At 26.3% G+C, this 23,423-nt stretch overlaps 3 protein-coding genes across 3 annotated transcripts; 2 read left to right on the top strand and 1 right to left on the bottom strand.

The window, feature by feature from the left end:
• Positions 1-50: 50 nt before the first annotated feature.
• Positions 51-13,533, top strand: LOC113550692 (esterase E4-like). Its single transcript, XM_026952690.1, is given in 12 exon segments — positions 51-274; positions 9,098-9,238; positions 9,472-9,495; positions 9,497-9,613; positions 9,682-9,832; positions 9,955-10,140; positions 10,933-11,132; positions 11,515-11,677; positions 12,391-12,551; positions 12,701-12,866; positions 12,946-13,078; positions 13,221-13,533. Coding segments are annotated over 12 exon segments (1,710 nt in total). The 5' UTR covers positions 51-184; the 3' UTR covers positions 13,399-13,533.
• On the bottom strand, positions 13,533-16,903 carry LOC113550691 (pre-mRNA-processing factor 39-like). Its single transcript, XM_026952689.1, is given in 3 exon segments — positions 13,533-15,882; positions 15,884-16,196; positions 16,658-16,903. Coding segments are annotated over 2 exon segments (2,529 nt in total). The 5' UTR covers positions 16,184-16,196; positions 16,658-16,903; the 3' UTR covers positions 13,533-13,653.
• A 3,048-nt stretch (positions 16,904-19,951) lies between these two features.
• LOC113548232 (protein SGT1 homolog) lies at positions 19,952-22,249 on the top strand. The gene is made up of 2 exons (XM_026949006.1): positions 19,952-20,171; positions 21,070-22,249. The coding sequence occupies exon 2, from the start codon at positions 21,075-21,077 to the stop codon at positions 21,648-21,650; it is 576 nt and encodes a 191-aa protein (XP_026804807.1). The 5' UTR covers positions 19,952-20,171; positions 21,070-21,074; the 3' UTR covers positions 21,651-22,249.
• The last annotated feature ends 1,174 nt before the right edge of the window (positions 22,250-23,423 follow it).

Here is a 23,423-nt window from a genome sequence, read left to right as displayed (position 1 = left end):
AAGGGGAGAAATGCCGCGCATGGTCGACATTCGACAGTTCGACACGGACCTTGTCACAGTGAGTGCATCTGCCTGCTGAGGTACGGTTCTGCGCCGTTGTCGTAGTCGGTCCACGTTGTACGCCCGCTAGCACCGTTTCGAATAATTTAAATACTTAGGCACTTACGAGCGTCATAATAATATCATGGGCAGGTTGTCGTCAACGTTCATCATATTCCGTATCGGAGCAATCGTCGTGTTCAACAAGCTGATGGTGTTTTTGACCAGCATCATTGTAAGCATATCACACATTACTACATGTCGTATCGTACCGATCTATTATAATTGCATTGATCTTATCCCAAGCTAAACCACCTAACATGACAATCATTTGTGTTTTATTTTATCGTCATAACTCTTAGGGTGTTGAAATTGCAGACAATCGTAAATACGGTGTTATCAATATATATTATGTAGTTGTCGCGTCTACGTTATAACTGTTTTGATATAATAATAATATAAATCAAATCGTTTCGTTACGGTCGCGGACACGTTAAAAGATACATCTCATATTATTATCGATTTATCGAATAATAATACAATTTTAATGTAATTATACACGGCTCTCGCGTAAAATATGAATAATGCGCTTCAAGATATCAAAACATATGATTTATTATCTCCGCTACCCGTGATATTCAGTCATGGTGATAACGATTTTTATTGTTGTCCATTACTTTAAGATAATATTTTACGGACTCGTGAATCGTGATAGAAGTTTCAAAACCATGCTCGTCACTCGTCAGTAATCGGTAAATGCGATACATAGTACTAAAATCGTGATTGCTCCATCAACCCTCCCCCTCACCCAACCCCTTCACCAGTACCGTCATTTTTATCATTTGACGACACGCGGTCGATAGTCGACCCTAATGTAAACGTAAACGGTAAAATAAAATATATGTATACAGAATGGGAAAACATATTCTTAATTCTTACTATTCAACCTATATTATAATAGCATTGGCCTACAGAAAAATGAAAAAAGATTATTAGATTCAAAAAAATACACCAAATCAAAATATACACCTATAAATTTAATATATACTTTTGTGAGTATTACGTATTTTAAAAAATTAAGTTTAACTAATAAACGAAGAAGATGATATCTTTGAACTAGTATCCAAGGGACAGAGTGCTTATTCATTCTTTCATTCGCTTTGATCGGTTATTGTGAGGATGACACAAAATTCATATTATATATACATATACAACATGATATATTCATCATTTATACGATTATGGAAACTCATAATTAATTGTGCCTATTTCTATCTTTCTCAGTAAAATAGAAAGTAAGTTTTTTCTCAATCTTCCAGTCTTATAACTTACAAAATGTTTGTGTATATCAAGAACTCGTTATTACTACTTATTAACCATTAAACATACCTATACGGCTTTACCTATATAGGTACTTGGTATATCGTATTGGCTGTATTGCCTAAATAGCATAATTTTGCAGCACAGAATTATTATATAACGACTTATCTACATAACTAAAATATGTGATGTTACATGAGTACGTCACATATTCACATGTATGATATATAGGTATTATAGATAATAACTATATAGGAAATCATTCATACTACATTACTACGTAAACACATACCTAGTTACCAATAAATCCTAACCCCTGGACCCATCCCCAGTTACGACCTTGATTGTCTAACTTGTATATAATAAGAATAAACGAGGTATATTTTCGAACGTGTAGATATATCTAATAATTAATATCATTGTATATTGACTATTATGTTTATAGATTTAAAGTTACGACTGTGTAAATAATATGTGTAGTATAAAATAAAAGTGTTTTTCTCTTATTTTAGGGAAGACTGGCAGGGGGTAAAGACATAGAGCATATTAAATTAAGATGATTCAATAGCGATCGTTTTTTATCTTTGTCTAACACACAAGGAATATAGAAATTTAGACGTGTTTTTTGTCAAACGTACCGATTGATCTAGTGAAGCGATAAGAAATTTGAATTTATCGTTAAGTCTAATTGAGATCGACGTTTCCACATGTTTAATTCTTTAAATCCAAAAAAAGTTATACCAAAAAAGTATAAACTAAAAATTGTTATATTTTAATTTTTGAAAAAGTTGTAAGCAAAAAAAAGGGTTGAAATGTTGATCTCATCTAAGACTTAACAACAAATTCAAATCTGTTTTCAGATTTCTTATCGCTTCACTAGAATCTGGAAAATAACACGTCTAAATTTCTATGTCCTGTGTGTGTTAGACAAAGACAAAAAAAAGTCTGTATCGAATCTCCTTAAGTGGAATAAGAAAAAAATACTATGAACATCGTTGGATATCATTGGCATAATGGCACGACACTACTCTGGATATTGATTGTAATGAGTGCTAATGTGCTTTAATCGATAATGTATAATTATTAACTATATTAGAAACCTTTAGATACCCGGTTAAAAAATGGTGTATGATCTAGGCCTGATTTTTTAAACAATAATAGTATATAGGTACGAGTACATTCAAATTTGATCCAAATTGTTTTTTTTATTTTTAAGAATTGGAAGTAGTGTCATTGCACGCTCCCTTCCCTTGCGTTGTCACATCTAGTAATCAATTGTATCTAATTTATTTATTATTTTTCTATGTAAACAGATTGTAAATGTCTTTTATATAATAATAATAATAATAATAATAATAAAAAAAAGAATTTGATATTATTCGACTTGTGTACTGAATTACTAGATTAATAGAGCCGTTATTATTTATTTTAATATTATTCCATACATGAAGTTTGTATTCTTCAAAATTTACAAACGGCTTATTGTCTTAGCGTTTATTCTAGCGGACAGAAAAATGTTCTGTATTTTTATTTCGGCTCTCCTGTAAAATACAATGTCGTTTACGACCTTTCTTCCTTGGAAGCGTCGAGTCATAATAATTGTATCAAATTTTTTTTTCATCAAATTTCACTATAATATACTTATCTTATCTGACGACTCGTATTAAAAACCTTATCCGACGTTAAAAATAAACCAGACGTAATTGAGTTGTTTTACTAATGATATGTAACTCCGTATACTGAATACTGAAATGTCTCCAGAGAGTTCGGAGTGTTTAGACACTAAAGTTGTTTTTATATAATAATACGATCATTATATTATTTATGACGATTATTATGTGTTACCAATAAGTAAATAGTGTTACTACTAAATAATTAACCGAAATTTAACATAACACATTATATTATAGGATACGAATTTCAATAGTCGACTGACTTACTTATAAAATTGAGTTTATAATATTAATCCACAGTATGTTTCGTGAAACGGTGTTGCTGATCGATGTTGCCAGTAGTGTGATTATTATATGGTGAGTAAAAAGAAGCACTTAACTCTCCTGAAATTTAGAGGTAAGACAAAGAAATCATTTTATCTCCACAGATGTGCTAACAATATAAATCCTTAAATCTTCTAAAATAAAGAAAAAAATGCAATACATTTTACATACGACATGAATGAATACTGCACATGATACAAATATTTTTTCCTTGAATTATTGCATATAATATTATGTAGGTACAAATAAATTTATTTCACGTCTTTCCAGTTGTGTAATATGGTGACATATTGTTAACGTTTCGCATTATCTGGATCACAAGAATAACCTAATAATATTATTTCAAGATTACGGTTATAATTATAGAAATATCATCACATTATTTTGTTTTCAAGTCGTAGCACCTTTTTTAATGAACTCGTGTGTACATCATATTATTTAATGATATGGGTACCTACGATTTTTTCCAAATCTATTAAGTGAGTTTTAAGACATTTAAAAACAAACAAATTAGTTATTATGGTTTCGATTTTGGTGAATAATTATGTTATGCCTCAAATTTTTTTACCAATTACTTCACTAGACATTGCACTTGAACCTACTATAACTACAATATATATTATTTTAGAAAACGTTGTAAAAACAGCACAAAAATTCGTGTCTACGTAGTTTTATTACAATAGTTTTTCATATTTTCCACTTTGATATAATCAATGTTACCTATGAATGACATTGTACATATGTACAATATTATAATACAGTAAATTATTAACGTTTTGTTGCATTGTACACAATATTTATTTATTATTCTCGTAACGTAGATCGATTAAAATTTTCACTAAATATTTATACTAAGCGCTAGCATTTAGGTACTAAACATTACATAAATATAAATACATTTTGGCTTTTTTCGTGTCGCTTATAGATATTAAAATTTCCCTACTTTTTTTCTTTAAATGTTGAAAAAAATATGTTATGCTCGATCAAAATTTTAAAAATGTAATACAAGATTCCTCATAAGTTGTTCTTACTTGAATTTAAAAAATATATTAACGTAAAGAGCATTAATTTTTCATATATTAGAAATTCAAAATATGGCAAAATTAAAAATTTACATATGAACAAACAGTTTCTCCTTGAACGATTTTTGTTATTTAGGTAATCATTTTGTTGTAATTTAAAAAATAATAATTATATAAACTTGAAATATACTATATGGTTTAAACATACCTAACTATTTAAAATACAAAAAAAATGTATTTCAATTCTTAACAAGTATAGTGCAATTATAAATGTATCATATTATAATAAATAGTTAAGATTTATCTACTATTAAAGCGATAATATTTAATAAAATAATATATATAATATATAGATACACAATTACGATATGATGATATAGTATAATATACATATTATGTATAAATTATAGCTATTATATATTATGTATTATTTATATGCATATTATCTACATGTGCATATATTATCAGTGATCGTTTATATTAGTATTATAATTACCCGAATTGGGACGATATTATTATAAATTTACCTTCGTTTTCATTTTGTATACTCAAATACATTTACAAATACACATTTATGTATGTTTATATATGTATAGTACAGTTCGTTTTCGATTTAGTGGGAAACGTCCAAGGTGATCCGGAGATTTGAGAAAGGAAAAACGTAACGAGGAGGTATGTTATGACTGATCATGAACACTCGATGTTTACAAACATAGATATATATAAGTTATACATGTATTATATTATCCCGAATTACTGTTTTTGTGTAAATTAACATACACAACTTTATTTTTGCATATAATCTTCTGTTTCTTGTATCTACTTGAAAATAATGTTTCGAATAAATTATATGTAGTCTATGAATGCTCTAAAAGTTTTGTATGTCCACTGCATGTTTATGGAAATAGGTCATAGTTATTATTTTGTATAATATATCAGAAAATTACGTACTATAAGTACCAAATACCTAAACTAAATATATACAAATTTTCCAAAAAAGAATTTCAGGAAAAACTAACATCGATATAATATTATAATAATATTATGATGTATGTTTATTATCTGCCTATGGTTTTTAATATATTTATTAACTATATAATGTATACGTATGATAAATTTAAACTACAGAAAATAAGCACTAATATATCTAATTGATCTAATTATTTGATGAACTTTGGTCCTCCTTTATATCAAAATTAAAAAAATGATTAGTTGACAACTACAAATATCACACGTATCTTTACATAATTAATACTATATAAGCTAACCATGCAATATTTTGTACCTCTTATTCTCTTACCATATTTTTCACGGAAACAAACTACAATTTTTCTAGTTTATGCATATAAGATATTACTTATTAGAAAAACTGTATCACAAAAACAAAATCTTAAATAATTTTAATTGGATTTAATTTTAAAATTATAGAAAAAATGATATTTATTTAATATTTATCAGCTGAAGACTTGATTTAGGCAGGGGACTTGACATAGTTTTGTGTCTAGGCCTTATATTTGCGCAAATATTCTGCAGACTACAGTTTAATTAATTTAATATTATAGTTTAAATTTGTTTCCACATAAAATAGTTTTTAATATTATTTCCGTTAAACATCGAGTAGGTTAGATGTAGATATATCTAATAGATATTTTAGTACCGCGCTATACCTACGTCATTTGAGATTTAACAAAACCATAAGATGTCCTTCGGTCTTAGCAACATGTAACATCATCAAGTAGGTTATTTATGACAAATAATATCATAATTATTTGACTTCTGTAAATGTGTGATTATAATAATATGCACCTATTTGACACATGATGTAAAATGTCATGTTACCATAGTAGCGGATTCTATAGAGAAGAATTGAACAAAATCAGTCGGTGGACTTGCGAGAAAGCACCTCCCCACCGTCCATTAACCTGCATAAGTATAACCGTGTAAAATAAAACTTACTGTTGTCTGTAATCCTTTCCAAAACAAAAATGTAGCTCTGGGCCAAAGACCGTTAAGGTACCTAATAATTAATAATGATAATAATACAGCATGGCAATATTATAGTGAAAATGTATTCCACTACTATTATATTAGGTACACAAAAGTACAAAATCGAAAACATGTCGAAAAATAACAACAGTCAAAAATTATTATTCTAGGTGATTCCGAGTGTTTAGAGTTCTAGGTTACCGTGTGTATACGTATAGGTAATTAATATCGCAGCCTCTAGCAGTCCGTAATCGCCAGTCGACATAGTCTGTAGTGGTGGCCTTATGAATTATGATATTTTCTTGTTGATTGTACCTACCTACCTAATTATAACATTATCTACGTTTGTGGTTCTATCAGAATTGTTTTAATAATTAGTCAATTTTTTTTATTTGGTATATTATTATTAATAATTTAACAACAAAATGTTCTGGGTATATACTATCTATATCTATTCGTTTGACCTACTTAAGATAGATAACTGTACATAATGATTAGGACTGGAATACCCTAAAAATTCTCAAAAAATGCTCTAAAAAATAACCGAGGATGTACTAAAAATAAGCTTTCAACCATTAAAAAAAATTACCTAAAAATATCTTGCTAAATCAATTTAATATTCAAGAGAACGTTATCTTAACCAAAATGTGTAATATAGCAAATTTATTCGTACCAGAACCAGATTCAAAATAAATTTGTTTATAGACATTAGAGAAAATTTGCTTATTATCAAATTTGTATAGAGATGAATATAAACATTATAAACTGTGCCCAAGCGAAGAGTTTCATATTCATATTTTAATTTTAAAATTATATATAATATATAGGTATTTTTAAATAATGAATTATTTAAGCTCTTACAACTTATAAGTGTATAATACATAGGTAACTCGTTTTAAAATTAAAATAAGAAAAGAAACTCTTTACTTGAGCACAATTTATATTCTCTATTAATTCAATATGTTCTAAATTCATAATAAGTACATTTGCTCTTATATTAACTATAAACCGTAGTAAAAATCCAATACCTACGTAAATTGGTTACCTATGAATTATGTTACTCATGTGTACGAGGTACATCGCTTATAATTATATGGAATAAATTAAAAAATATTCAACAATGGTGCGGTTTTTTCAATTATTACCATATAGTACTGTATTAATACTAAATATACAAAAATAAAATTATGATTATGCTAATTATGCTCAAGTTGTATTTTTAATTATAAGAATTACATTAAATCTGACTAAATTTCTTGATATAATATTTTAAGTTAAATTCTCACTTAATTGTTTACTAAAAATTTGAAAAATATATAAAAAATTAATAAAATGACCTAAAATTATTGAAAAAATCTAAATAAAAGTTTTATTTTTAATTTACCTATAGGTATATCTTTGTATACATCTGTCACATGAATCAAATAAAAGAATAAAAATATAGAGAACCCCCAAAAATAATGCACTTAGCATTGAAATCCGATTATTATTTATAGTAATTAATATTATTACATAATTACATTGCGCTGAAATTGAACGACTTGAACTATAACGATAATCGATAGTAATTTATTCGTTGACGTTAAATTTATAAAATAATATATAATATTATTATCATAATTAATAATACTATCTATAATATCTACGGGATTGATAAACAATTTCAGATAAAAACTAAATTGTGATAATAGTATAGTCCAATTTTACAGTGACACCTGTTGGATTTAAAGAATACAATAAATTACGAATTTAATGAAACAAAACAAAATACCTAGGTATCTACCTATAATTTAATATTATTTAATATATTTATATAGTATTTTATTTTAATTTTTATGTATTTCTAGTAAATTTACGAAATAATTGTTCAAGCCTATTTCCATAAATTTATTAAAAATTAATAATTTCCAATGACCTATCTATTATGACCTATTTTTTTAAACATAACTTTGTTGATGACTATTTAAAAACTTTAACTTAACTCAATGTTTTTATTTTATTTTAATGATTTAAATACAAATTCAATTGTATAGTTAATGAAGATTTACTAATTATTAGTAAATAATTATTTCCTGTGAGTACTTATTTTGAGATACCTATGTATTTAATTTATATTGCTCGAGGCATAGGTACTTAAATCTGTATGTTTTTAAAGCATTGGACATCACAGTGGATCCACTCCCAAGATTAATGATCATTATTCTTGGGAGTTGAATTATTAATTAATGATACCCATATTCCATTTCCATTACTATTTATACGAGTAGAAGTATTCATTGTATAAATACAAATAACTATAGGCGCACACATGTCATATTAACAAATATCAAACTAGACATTATGAATAATGGTGTTCATTTATATAAAAAATTATGTCAATGATTAGAGCTTAAACATAAATATAGAAAGAGCATACAGGATTGATGTAGTGAATTATCTATGTTAATGATCTTGTACCTACCTAACAAACATACAATAATAACACATGAATGACAACTATTATTTATTTTTATTATTAATTATTGTTCAATTGGAAATAGAAAAGTCAGGTGTATTATTGTTATATTTAAATTTTTAAAAATTAAATGATTATAATAATTGTTTCTCTCAATCCATTTATCATAAGATAATTATACTGTATTTGTTTTACATATTTGTGTATTTATAATTATTATTGTAACTGTAGCCAATTTCATACCTATCTAATACTTAAAATTATTCAATTTTTTTTAGCCCCGAAAGAAAATGACAGTCGTCCTTGAACAAGGTACATTACAAGGACTACACTACAAAACACGATTATCAAATAAATCATATGTCAGTTTTCTAGGCATACCCTATGCTTTACCACCAATTAAAGACTTGCGATTCAAGGTGAGCCTTTTTAATAGTATATAATTTCAACAATGTATCAAATTTATAAATTACCTACTTTTAACTAAAAAAATATTATGAACATGTAATGAAGTATATCTCATTCCAAAATCGGTAAGTAGAGATTTTTTGTCAGTTCATTGAAACTGACACATCAAAACGTATTGAATTTAATTTCATAAATGTAACAGTTCAAATAATTTACCAAATTTGCTTTTTTAATTTTGTTTTAGCCTCCTGTCAAACATCCAGGATGGTACTGGTATTTATAAAGCATTTTCATGCGGTAAAGTATGTATGCAGTTTGATGTTTTTATGACCAAAAAAATTGTTGGAAGTGAAGATTGTTTGTATCTAAACATATTTGTACCACAGGTTGTAAAAGCATTTTGTTATATTGTATAGATTATTGGGTTAATAATTGATGCATTATAATTTACCAGGAAGAAGTGGTTGAAAAAAAAGCTGTTATGATATTCGTACATGGGGGTGCATTTAATTATGGATCTGGATCGTTAGATTTTTACTCTCCTGATTATTTGCTTGATGAAAATGTAATTGTTGTAACAATCAACTATCGTTTAAATGTCCTAGGTAAATATGTATAAAAATAATAAATAGTATTAGTTTATAACTGTTATTATAGAATAAATATTTCAATTTATATAGATATTTAACAAGTTCTTGAAAAAATTGAACACAGGTTTTGTTCTTAGGATTTCTAAACTTTGGAATTGATGAATGTCCTGGTAATATGGGCTTAAAAGATCAACTTTTCGCATTTAAATGGATAAAAGCCAACATAGCAGCATTTGGAGGTGATACCAACAATATTACCATTTTTGGAGAAAGTGCAGGATCTGCTTCTGTTCATTGTCATTTACTTTCTCCACTATCCACAGGTTAGTTTTTAATTTATTAACTTTACTATACTGCTGTATACCATATTTCAATGAACAGTAGTCTATAAACCAGAATAAAATTCAATCACATTTTTTAGGTTTTAGTTGTATAAAAATTAAGCATATAATTTGTTTAACTTACCTTAAAAATTTAATAAAAATTATTAGTAATTATTATTTGACATTATTATTTGACATTAAAATTCCATTTTTTTTTATTAACCCAAATAACTAAAGCAAAAAAAAAAAAGTATAATGTCCATTCACTTTAACAAATCAGAATTTCATGGGAACCCTAAGTACATATTTAAGAGAATAATTTATGACTTGTTAGAAATAAAATTATATGTGAGATAATGTGTTAATCGTGATATAAGTTCTTTTCCTAAGTCTTAAATGATGATTTATCATTTTAGAATTTAATAATCATTTGTTTGAATTCCGAAGTCTGTAATGAAACAAATATAAAGTATTTTTGATATTATTAAATTTTAATTGAATGTATATTGTTTTAATGATCATCAAGTGTAATTATACATTATATATATTATATAATTTAATTAATATAGATTAGAATTGAAACAAAAAATAAATTTTTATTTTTTATTTTTTTATTCGTATTTAATTTTTTATTTTTAAAACCAATAATAAATAAAATAGTATTGATTGATATCTTACAAAGCCATTTAATTTCTGTGTAAATACATTTAATTGTACTGAATTGAAATCACTATGATAATTATGAATAATGATAATTAGATATTAAATATTTTTTTATTATTTTTATTTTAGGTTCATTTGACAAAGCTATAATGCAAAGTGGGTGTATTTTTAATCCATGGGCTTTTAATGAAAGACACAAAGAAGTAGCCTTTAAGTTGGCTGAAAAATTGGGATGCCAAAAAGATGATCCTAAAGAAATAGTAAAATATTTACTAAACATTCCGGCAATCGATTTAGTTAAATGTACAACATTTAAGTTCAAAATTGAAGTAAGTATGATGTATTAAATATTATCTAATAATCTATAATACTATAATCATGTAAAAATAAAATTATGAAAGCAGGATATACATTGTTTAGTTAACTTTATTGGTTTTTTATACCTTTCAATTCAATACTTTGATAATGAAAACTGAAGAAAACTGCCAAAGATTACCAAATTAAAAAGTCTGACCAGGAGAGAGTCTTTTTTCAATATTATGAATAATTTATAATATTTTTATTTTTATTGTAAATTTTATATCTTTACAAACTATCAAAGTCAAATATTATTGATAAAAATATTTATTTATTTAGGTAGTTTTGATTTATAAATAAAATTATTTGTATAAATTGTTTTAATAATTGTTTTGGTTTATTTTATTTTAAAAGGGCCAAAGAGATTTGCTTAATTTCCAGTTTGTTCCAACTGTGGAAAGTGAAGCCGTAAGTGAAAGACTTTTACCTGCTCATCCAGATATTTTAATCAAATCGGCATCTCCATTACCTTTAATTTCTGGAGTTAACAATATGGAAGGAATGATAGTGTTTGGAGGCAAATTATTTTTTAATTATATTATCAAATCAATGGCCATATTTTTTTTAATCAACAAAATTGATGAATACACGTAATTTTGGTTAAATTTTATTTTAATATTAAATCACTAAATATTTTTACATTTTATTTCATAAACTATCACTAAACATTTAATTAATCAATAGAGAGAAAATAGTCTAAAAATATTATAGAGTCCCTTAAACATGATGTAGTGGCCACGATTATTATTATTATTATTTTTTTATTGTTCTTTATAATCGTGGTAGTGGCTCATGATTGACTGATTAATTTTTAGTGAACCATTAGAGATGTCAATTTTTTTGTGCAACTCGGCATTAAACAGTTATATTCTAGGTCTCTAAGAAAATATGCTGTTTTTCAATTAAGTAAAAACTTGTTTATTCATCAAAATAGGTGTATATATCATCATTGATTTTATTATATAATATTTTATAAAATCAATGATATCATATATGTATATTATATATAGGTTAGAAAACAAATATAAATATTATATACCATTAGTTTTCTTTAAATATTGTAATAACTCGTACAAGGAAGAGGATTAAAATATAGAAAATGATTACTGTTACTATTGCTTTTGTTGTTTTAAATTTAATTTAATGTTATATATTTTTGTTATGGCCATTTAAATAAAAATGTAAACTTTTATTGAATATAATTAATAATTATTACAACTTTGTTTTTAGAACACAAATTGGGAAAGTTATTTGATTATCACAAATTAGAAGAGATTAGTAAATTATTTGAAAATCATTATAGTGAAGAAGTCATTCAAAAAGTAAAGAACTTTTATTTCAATGAACATGAGCAATCTAGTGATATAACTAAATTAGAAAATACATGTCGTGTAAGTACGTTTTACTTTTATTTTATTATTTTCCATTGGAATACCTCAATACCTGTTTTATCATTTATGAACTTAGGTTTGTGGAATAGATTCCATGTGATATTTGTATATTTTATAAACTAATGGAATTAATTATTCATTTTTTCCAGTTGTTTAGTGATGTATTTTTCACTAAAGACTTTTATCGTGGCTTTAATGATTTACTTAAAAAAGATAAAGCACCAATTTACAATTATGAATTCAAATTTGATGGTGAACTCAATGCTTGCAAAAAACTCCTATTTGCTACACGGCCAATATTTCATTCGATGAAAGGTATCATTTATTTATTTAATTAATGATTTTTAATTAGACAAATTTATCAACTAGGTTGACGTAATTATAAAATTCATAGGTGCATGTCATGCAGATGAATTAAATTATTTGTTCTACGGACAATTGTTTGGATTTTTGCCCAAAGCTAATACACCGGAATATAGAATGTGCAAAACAATGAGTAAGCTGTGGTGCAATTTTGCAAAAACAGGGTATGTTAAATAAATGAACTCTATCATCACATAAGTGATTTAAACCTGCTTAAATACTAGATATAAAATATATTAATATTGGTTTGTTTTAATTGTTAAGTGGCAATATTTTATAAACAAGTTTGATTTGTTTTGATTTTAGAAATCCAAATTCGGAACAAAATTCAAACGTTGTATGGAATAATTCAAGTGTGGGTGATCCCAAATATTTATCAATAGATGGCGATAATACGCAGATGGTCGATGGTGTAATAAATACTTCAAGTGTACAATTTTGGGAAAACATATTTGAAATAATTCGATTGAAACAAAAACTGTAAATTTTTATACTTTATTATGAACATGTGATCAAAGATAAACGTACTTACAATTATCTTACAAAAATGTTGTTCTTAACATAAAAAAACATATTATACACGGTTTTCTTTTTTAAGTTTACTTTTTATTATTCTGACTTAATTGTTTATGTTGTTGATGTATTTTTTGTATATACTATATATATATATATATTCTATTTATACATAAAATAATTGTTAACGCCTAATTTATACTTAATTAATATTTACTATGTACAATTAATATCCTCCACTTCCACCACTTCCTGTGCCACTATAATTGTAAGATCCCCATGTCTGATTGTAGTTTGTTGCTTGTGGATAGCTCCAATTTTGATACTGATATGAATAATCTTGTCCAGTAGGGGCATATTGTTGATAAGCTGCTTGATTGTATCCAGTAGCGTATTGTTGTGGGTAATATCCGGTGGTATTGTACGGCTGATAGTTGGTGGACGCTGTCTGAGAATTTGAAGAAGCTGCGATATCTTGAGCCTGTTTCACTTTCATTTCTTTTTCAATTCTAGATTTTTCTTCTTCAACCGCAGCTAATGCTTTTTTCTTCTCTTTAGCAAGCAACTCTGTATAACTCTTAAACTCATTGGTGGCTTTACGTAATGATATATAATCACAAGTATAATCCTCAATAAATTCCAATTTACGTTGAGAAAACAATATTTTCTGCTCTAAATTTACACTGCTCATCGATAATATTTCATCAAATATTTGAATAACTGATTTTTCGTTTAATGGCTTCACACTCATTTTAAGCTCGATGAGTTGTAACAATAGCCTCGCATTATCTTGCATATTGTCTTTGTCTTTATTAATGATTTCTGTGATCAATTCGATGGCCTTGTCGATTTTACTTGCACATTTCCAAAGGAAACGTGCATATTTTATAGCAATATTAGAGGTAAGAAACTTTGTATGAGAAGTATTTATATAATGTTCATACAATTCACATACTTTATCAAATTGGTCTCTTCGTTTCTCCAAATTAATGCGCCTGTAAATAATTTGCAACATATGTGGAACGGCATCATCAAGGTTTTTCAGAATTTCAGCAGCTTTGTCTAAGTTGCCTTTACTCTCTTCAAAAGCTGACCATTTCAAATGCAATTCTGGAGACTTGCGATGGTGAACCAAACAGGCGCGTAAGTATAAGCTTTTTAATAAATCGCTTACATCAAAATCTAATGATTCTAAATAATCCAAATAACTTAACCAAAAATCTTCATACAAAGCACATGGTATTAGACATCTTTCATACAAAACAACAATACGTTGATGGTCCCCGGCTTCCTTTTCCAATAAAATATAATTTTTCCAATTTTCTATCTGGCATTTTTCTAAAGGTTTTACATGAAAATAAGGTCTCTTGATACCTTCTTCAAATGCTTGGCGCTTAGCTATTTCTTTAGCTGTTTCCTTGTTAATTTTTTGTTTTGATTCAATGATAGTTTCTTTTAATAAAGCTAATTCTTTTTCTGACACATCAGATAAAAAAGTGTTTTCTTCTTCTCCTGGTGGTGCAGAATCGTCAGTCAACAGTTCTCCATTTCCACTCAACCTAATTCTTTCAGCTACTTGCTGTCTTAATTCAAGATATTCCTTAGCATTTAAAATCTTATCAGGCGCATTCTTGTTCACAAACTCTTTAAAATTTTCAAAATGTTGCAAATAGCCTAATGTTTGTGTAGCAAGAAGACGATTGTATATGTTAAAAGCATTGATTAACTTATTCTGTTCAATTTCCCACTTAATATAATGGTCCCATAACCGATCTGAGCGATACTCAAGTCCACACATTTCCAAGCCTTTCTCAAACTTGCTACGTATAAGATCCACATCATCAGCATGCTGTGTTTTTAGGTATGTCATATAATGAATCCATAAATCAACACTGAGTGGTATGGCATTCAAGCCACGTTGAAAGACTACTTCACATTCCTCTTTATTGTTATTTCTTTTCTCAAAATCAGCAAATTTTCTCCAATAGCCGTAACAATATGGGTACAGCTCCAAGAATTTATCATATGCTTCTCTCGCATTCTCAGCAATATTCTCTTGATCAACATATTGTAGCAGATAAGTCCATCCAGCAAAATCTGATGGGTCATCTTTAACAGCTTGCCAAAACTTATCAAGTTCAGTAATTGGTTTTACTTCTTCAGTTTTGACTTTTTTTGCGGGCTGAGATTCATTATCATCTTCTTTTTCCTCAAGAATTTGACACCTTTTTATTTTAGATGTGCCATTTTCACTAGGCAGCTCTTCATCAGATACTATTTCAGTTTGATCAGCTAAAGTGGTTGGTGGTAATTCATCTTCAGACACAGCTTCAGTGTCAACAGGCATATTGTCAACTGGCATTTCATCTTCTGATATCACCTCTGTTTCGGGTTCCTTGTGCTCCTCTTTAGGTGTCATAATTGTTTGTGTATCATTAATATCATATTTAACTATAGGTTTTACCAATTTCACTAGTTTCATCCAAAGTTTCATCTTTATCACAAATATCATCAGTTATATCTATAATTTCAGTCTTGGGCAAGATAATCTGACAATCGTCTGAGTCTTTATTGTTATCAAATCCATCACTTGACTTTTGTAATTTATTACTAATCATTTTAATAGACATTGTCGGAGGAGCAGTTATTATAACCTTTGGTGGTTCAGTATCATCTAACTCTGGAACACTATCATTTATTTTACCATTTTCTTTAGACTTTTCATTTTTTAACAATGTTTCATCATGGTCAGCCATAGCTCAAAATATTCTGAAAAATCATAAAAAATGTAAATGATTTTAATTATGTATTATTTAATAGTATACAGTACTATACTAACACATATTCTAAATATTAAAAAATAGGTAAAGTCAATTAATATAATTGTATAAGCATTAAACTTTCATTAATAAGTATCTGAAATGTAACTATTAAATTATTTTAAGAAATTAATTTTAAACATGTACATATACAAGTACACAATCAGTACATAAGTACTTTATAGAAAAATTAAATATAAAATGAAACAATGCTAAGATAGATAATATTCTCAATTTCAAGATATCAATAATTTTAGTAAAAATAATTTTAATATCATGAAGGTGTTCTATCAATCGTTATTGATTACATTTTCTACAAACATTTAAAAAACGTTACTGTTTGATGCAATAATATCTTTGTATAATTTATTTTTACTGAACAAGAAAGTAAATTTATAATTAAGTAGTTACCTCAAATGTTGATTTAAAAAAAATAAATCTAATTTATTCTCATTTTAACGCGAACATCCACCGAATCAATACGATAAGATTGTGTTTGAATAAATAACGTTAGATATTGTGCTTCAGATTTCTGGTTACGACACGAATTAAGAAAAGTAAATGTTTAAATATATAAATATCTTAAATCGAGCAAAAAACTAACAAAACAAACTAGAGAACGGACTACGGTCTGTCGTCTATAGAAGAGGACGCCGAAAATTGAAAATATTATTATGAACGATATCATTATCAGTAGTTATCAGTAAAATATTATGTTTTACATTATCAATTATTATTATTATTTTGACGTTTAGTCGGTACAGGCTACGACATCAGTTCCAATTATTTTTAAATTTTAAATTAAAATTAACTTTTTAACTATTTTTTCTAATAATATAATGATAAAATTATTGCAATTTACAATCTACTTCCTAAATATTATATCATGTATACATAAATTAATAAAATAATAATTATACGTTATTAATATACTAATTAATGAATATAGAATAGGTAATTATAATACGGTAGCAAATAGCTACTATATTAATCAGTGGTAGAGATTCAAGTATTTACTCGTCCTATTTTACATAAATAATCCTAAAATGTACTATTTACACAATTGTATTTATATTCTCAATTCTGAATTGTTTTGAGTAAATAAGTTCTTAACATTAAAATAATTGGAGCTAAATTGCGAGTATACTATACTGCTGTCTGCTATAGACGGATGAGAGAGGGTGCTAAAGTAGAGTGATTCAACACCCTATGAACATTATCATTCATCACCAAAATGTTAAGAATTTAAAAATAAATATTATTTTTGAATTTCTTTTTAGTCGAGTTAAAATTATTTTTATATTTAAATATGATCATGTAGTAGTAGTAGTAGTACCAATATTTTGTGGTAGTACGTATCCTAATATATGGTAGTCTTTATTTCGAATATTATGTAAGTTCGCGCCGATTTTTAAATTATAATTTTAGATAGGTACCTACTAGCCAGTAGGTACCTATGTCTTATATACTAATATAAAAATTCTAACTAGGTGTCTGGGTCAATAAATATATAATGTAATTGTTTTTATTTTTAAGAATTATTGAACTTTTCCAATGGGACGGCCGTAGAACACAACGCTACGCGATGATGCCGATAATGATTAGTATTTTTCCTCCATGGTCATTACTGTGCAAACATTTGTATATTGTAATATTGTATTATTAAATTGTGTAGGTACCTGTCTATAGTCTTGTTAAGTACTTTACTACTTTGGTAAATATATTTAGGACTTCAAGTATATGTATAAATGTATAATAATTAATAAATTATTTAAAATAGGCACTAACAATAAGATACTTTTTGCATTTAGAAAATATTTTAAATACTGCGTTGAACGGGTTATTTGTATTTTAAATTTAAATTCTTTAAAAAGTTAAAAGAATTATTCAACACTTCAAATTGTCTTACAAAAGTTATTGCTTATATTATTTTATTTATAAGTAAAATTATTTGAAATGGTGTCACTGGACGCCCCCTTCACTCAAGTCTACAAGTCCTGTATTTTACTTTAAACCCTTAAGATTGACTTATTGTATTATATTTGTATACAGATTGTAAATATTCATTAAAAAAAAAAAAGTAAAATTAAATAATTAAACATTTATTTGAATATTTATTTATTTGGTACAGGTTTGTTATGGCCCCGCCACGGCGAGTGAAAACTTTAGAGCCCCGCCATCCATATAACAATAAATAGATACATTGATACCTATCAGTAACCGATATATTAGTCATAGTTCTACAATTTTTTCTGACAACTGGAAAGTTTATGCTAATTTGATACAACATAATCAAGACAATCAAGTTAACTATAAGTATAATTTCGTTGACCCTAACTCAGGAGTCCACCCATAAAATGTCGAGAGAATGTAGGGTTCGGCCAAATGGGGCAATAAAAAACGTAGATGTACTGACGGAAAAATTTAGCCTCTTACACGGTGAAATTTATGTGGCGATCAAAACTAAACAATAGTGATCTGTTTGACACCATCTTAAAAGATATAGCAGAATTTTAAGAATCACAGAAACCATAATTTTTAACATTATAAACATTTGTATACATTTTTAATTTATCATTGTTTTAAAAGTATTATTATTCCATTTTTTAATTTTAATTTTTTTATATTATATCAATAAAATATTATCTATCATTGAATTATTAGATTAATATTAATAAATAAACTCATTATTTCATATTTATTTCATATTTTCGTATTTATTGTTATATGGATGGCGGGGCTATAGAGTTTACACTCGCTGTGGCGGGGTAGAACAAACCAGTACCATTTGTTTTATATTTTATTAACCGTTTATATTGTTTGATTAAAATCTAAGTATTTCATAATTAAAATTACATAATTATTTATTTTTTAATATAAAATGAAGTATATACTTAATTAAAAGTTCAAATGATACTTTATATTACAATTTTAAATTAACCTTGTTAGTTGTGACTAATTACAAAATTAATTTTCTTATTGACTTGAACAGTTATAGTATGTCAAATAAAAAATGATTTTAAATAATTTTTAAATGGATGCGTTTGTATATTTTTATCTATATTTAAATACAATTTTAAATGAATATTTTACAACTTTACAAGACTGGTATCACACGCGCGATTTATGGATTATACTTATAAACCTACATAGATACATAATATTATGTGTGTATCTATAGACTGAGTAGATGCTTATAACTACATACTATGTAAAGAAATTAATGAAAATAATATAAATATTAATAAATATTAAACAGTTATGGTAATTCAGTGATGTAGTTACCGCAGGGACAACAGAGGGGTTGCCTCGAGGCGCAAATAACAAATAAAATAATATTGGTTTTGTGTAATTGTTTATTATTATTTGTATTTAATTTGAAACAAAATCTTTTATGTGATGTAAGTGTGATTGGGTTAACCTTATAAAAAAAAAAACATAAATTTGGTCACGGCAAAGTTTTAATGACAAAGGTCGAAGAATCGAATTTTTATTAGGTAACTAAGGCGAAAAATATATTTTGCCTCGGTGCGCTGACGAAGGTAGTTACGCTATTGTAGTAATATTATACATTACTACATTTTACCACGACCACACTCACACAGTCCACAAAACATGTGGTTCAAAGTCTTAGTATACATATGTTCAAACTTGTTATCACGGCAACTCTGGCTGTTATCTCGCATAATATTGTTTATATTCGTTGTGTTCTAGAAGATTCCAATTTCCAAGAATCCATGTTCAATTGCTGTAGTGTACTAGTTGTTCATTTTTATTTGTTAATTTGTTACTAAGTCAATAAATGTAAATATTCTCTTACAATTATAAGGCTGTGATTATAGTTTTTCCTTTTCTAATTTATACATTAAATTAGTCGTGGCCAAAGAAAAAACTCATTGTATTTGATTAAACTACGGACTTAATTGTAAGAATTCAATTATTACCTATAGATATGTTATATATATATATATATATATATGTGAAAACCAACTTTAAAAATTCCATTTAATAGTTATAATTACTTTTAACACATTTATTTGTATATAAACTAAGAAAAAGAATTCTAATTTTCTACTAATATATAAACAGTTAAGTGATATACAGTGTGATATGACAATTTCTAAAAAAATATTTACTAGTATTATTTTGTTATACCTTAGAAATAAATAATAGTTATATTTTAAAAATACACCATAAGAGGGCACATCAATATATTGTATATATTATTTTATCCCCTATCTTACAGACAACGCATAATATAGTTAAAACTTCTCCATAGCATTATTAGCATTAATTATTATGATAATTATATAACAATACATTATCTGTTTGTCACAATATTTTTTAGTTTTTAAAAAATAATTGATAATCGTAAATACAAAAAATTAAATTAATTAAATAGGTATTAAAATAACTTTATAAAAATCAAAACATTAAAAAAAAACTTTAAAACATTAATATTTTTGAAAATTATTATGATGATAATTCAATTTTAATTATGTCACGGCAATGAATGAGTGAAAAGTACTGAAAGAAGTTTTTACTTTATTTTAAGCTTACAAGACAAAATATATTTTTTTGCTAATGCCCACTATTCTTAAAATCTGAGTTATGATTCAATATATTTGTACTTTTTTCCCAAAACAAAAAAATAGTATATTATTATTAATTTATTTATATAAATCAGTTTAATGGTGCCGACTGATACTATATAGTATAGTATAGTACATTAATATTTGAAATTAATTGTATTGGAATAGATTTTAAATCACTTTAAATAAAGCTTATAGTTTATAATATATAATTATTTATTTTGATTTTAGTATTTATGATGGCTTCTTGCACAAACGAAGAAAATAAAATTGTCATAAAAAAAGATTGGTACCAATCAGAGTCTCAAGTGATCGTTAGCATTTTGGGTAAACATACATCAAAAGAAGAATGTTGCGTACAATTTGATAAAGATGAAGTAAATATTCAAGCCAAATTTGCCACTGGTCAACCCTACACTGTTAATTTAAAACTTAGCAGAAGTATTGCACCTGAATTTAGTAGTTTTAGAGTTCTCTCATCAAAATTGGAGATACGCCTTGCAAAGATAGAAAGTGGAATGTGGGATGTACTAGAGAGAACTGTGGTCAAAACAACTAAGCCCTCCTCTGTCAATCTCCGCAATTGGGACAAGGTTGTCAATGATATGACAAAAGATGAGGACGACAGTGATGTAAACACTTTGTTCAAGAAAATTTATTCAGACGGTTCTGACGAAGTGCGCAAAGCTATGAACAAATCTTTTTTGGAATCAGGGGGCACTGTTTTAAGTACCAACTGGAAGGATGTTGGCAAAGACAAAGTAGATATTAAACCTCCGGAAGGGATGGAGTGGAAGAAATGGGACGAATAAATAAATAAATCTGTACATACTATTACATTAATTAAATGTTCGACTTTCTCTAAAAATTATTCAATAAAAAAAATGATTTTTTTAACTATACATACCTCTCGCCGAGTATTGTTGTATTATACACACATAAAATCGCGTTTTCATGTGAACAAATCATGTTTTAATTTATTAATTTTTTATATTGATCTTTATTTTGATAAATAGTCTTTATAGTCTTTTTTTTTTCTTAAACAAATTATTTAGAATTAAACATAGATGAAAATTAAAGATATTTGTTACTTATTGTATATTTGATCTTATACAATTAGATACCTTATTGAGATATTCAGTTCATAGCTGGCAAAGTTAATACCAAATTTATGTTAAAATGTTCATGATTCATCTTACGGTTAAAATATGTATTTGTATGGAAATATTAAGTATAGAAATTAAGTTATCATAAGGTCTTGAAAGCTAAAGATTTGAAAATGTTATATGTGTATGCTTATAAGTTTTAATGCTTTCAATAAATTTACAAGCAAACAAAACTAAGATAAACGATACTTTTCATACATTATTGCTTTAATTGTACAGGCCAAATATTTGTATTAAATAATAAAATAAATTGAATACTAAAATTTTATTTTTATAAAAAAAGTTTTTCTATCTATATTCCTTTATTATTAACAAAGTAATTAAATGTCAAATAAATTGTTTTTAAATTATTCATTAATGACCAGACTAACATTTTTACTTATTTGGGATAATCCGACAGGACAGGAAAAAATTTTTTATTTGTTGTTCTGGAAAAAAATAATTTTTTTACTTTGAAAAACATTGATTCATTCCAAATAAATTAAATTTGCACGCCATCATATACAATATGAGAAACTAAGAAAATTTTTTTTTGTATGTTTCAAATTAAAAAAAAAATAGAGAAATGATAGTGAACGAATCTAATAATATTGCTGCTTTGTTATTATTAAAATGTTTAAAAATAATAATATACTGATACTAAAATAATTTCACTGAACTTTTTTAAAACCTCCCGATCGTGAGAAGAATTGCATGTAAATGCTTATGAACATACATAACTGGCATGTGAATTTTTTTAATATTTATTACAAAATCTTGATACGTGACCCAAATAAGGACTACTGCCCCTAATCAAACCTGACTAACATAATATTTAATCAAATTTTCTTGTACACTTATTTTAGACATATGACAAGAATAATTAAAAGATTAAATAAATGAGAATTAAGATGACAACAAATTTTGACGAATTTGAAGTTACAAATATAAAAAATATCATTGAGACATTCTATAATAATAAATTGTTACCGATAGACAGTTCCACTATCAATGCTGGTCAATGAAATTTTAGGTTATTTGAGATTTAAATTTTTCCATTTAGCAAGTTTTGTTTTTACTGTACTAATAGCTTCAGTTTTTTGAAGCCTATGCATACATTATAATTTGGCATTTATGTAGATTTCATAGTACATTATGCATATGAAATATGAATGAATAGAATACCTAGTAAATTTTTTACTTCTAGATTATTAAAATAGAATAATTTTTAATGTAACCTACTGTAGAATTTAATATTATTACAATTTATTTTAAAACTGGTATAGAATTAAAATATTATATTTTTGTTAGTGCTAAATGCTAACTATAAAGTGTACCTCTTTGCTAATTATTTTTAGAAATAGAGAACAATTTTGACTAGTCTGATCATGAAAAATAAATAAATATTACTAATAAACCAATTAATTACTTATGAAGACA

Source organism: Rhopalosiphum maidis, chromosome 1 (genome assembly GCF_003676215.2).
Source record: "Rhopalosiphum maidis isolate BTI-1 chromosome 1, ASM367621v3, whole genome shotgun sequence".
In the NCBI taxonomy this organism is placed as follows: Eukaryota; Metazoa; Arthropoda; class Insecta; order Hemiptera; family Aphididae; genus Rhopalosiphum; species Rhopalosiphum maidis.
Note: the sequence above shows the minus strand (reverse complement) of the source record. Positions and strands in the feature narration are given on the sequence as shown.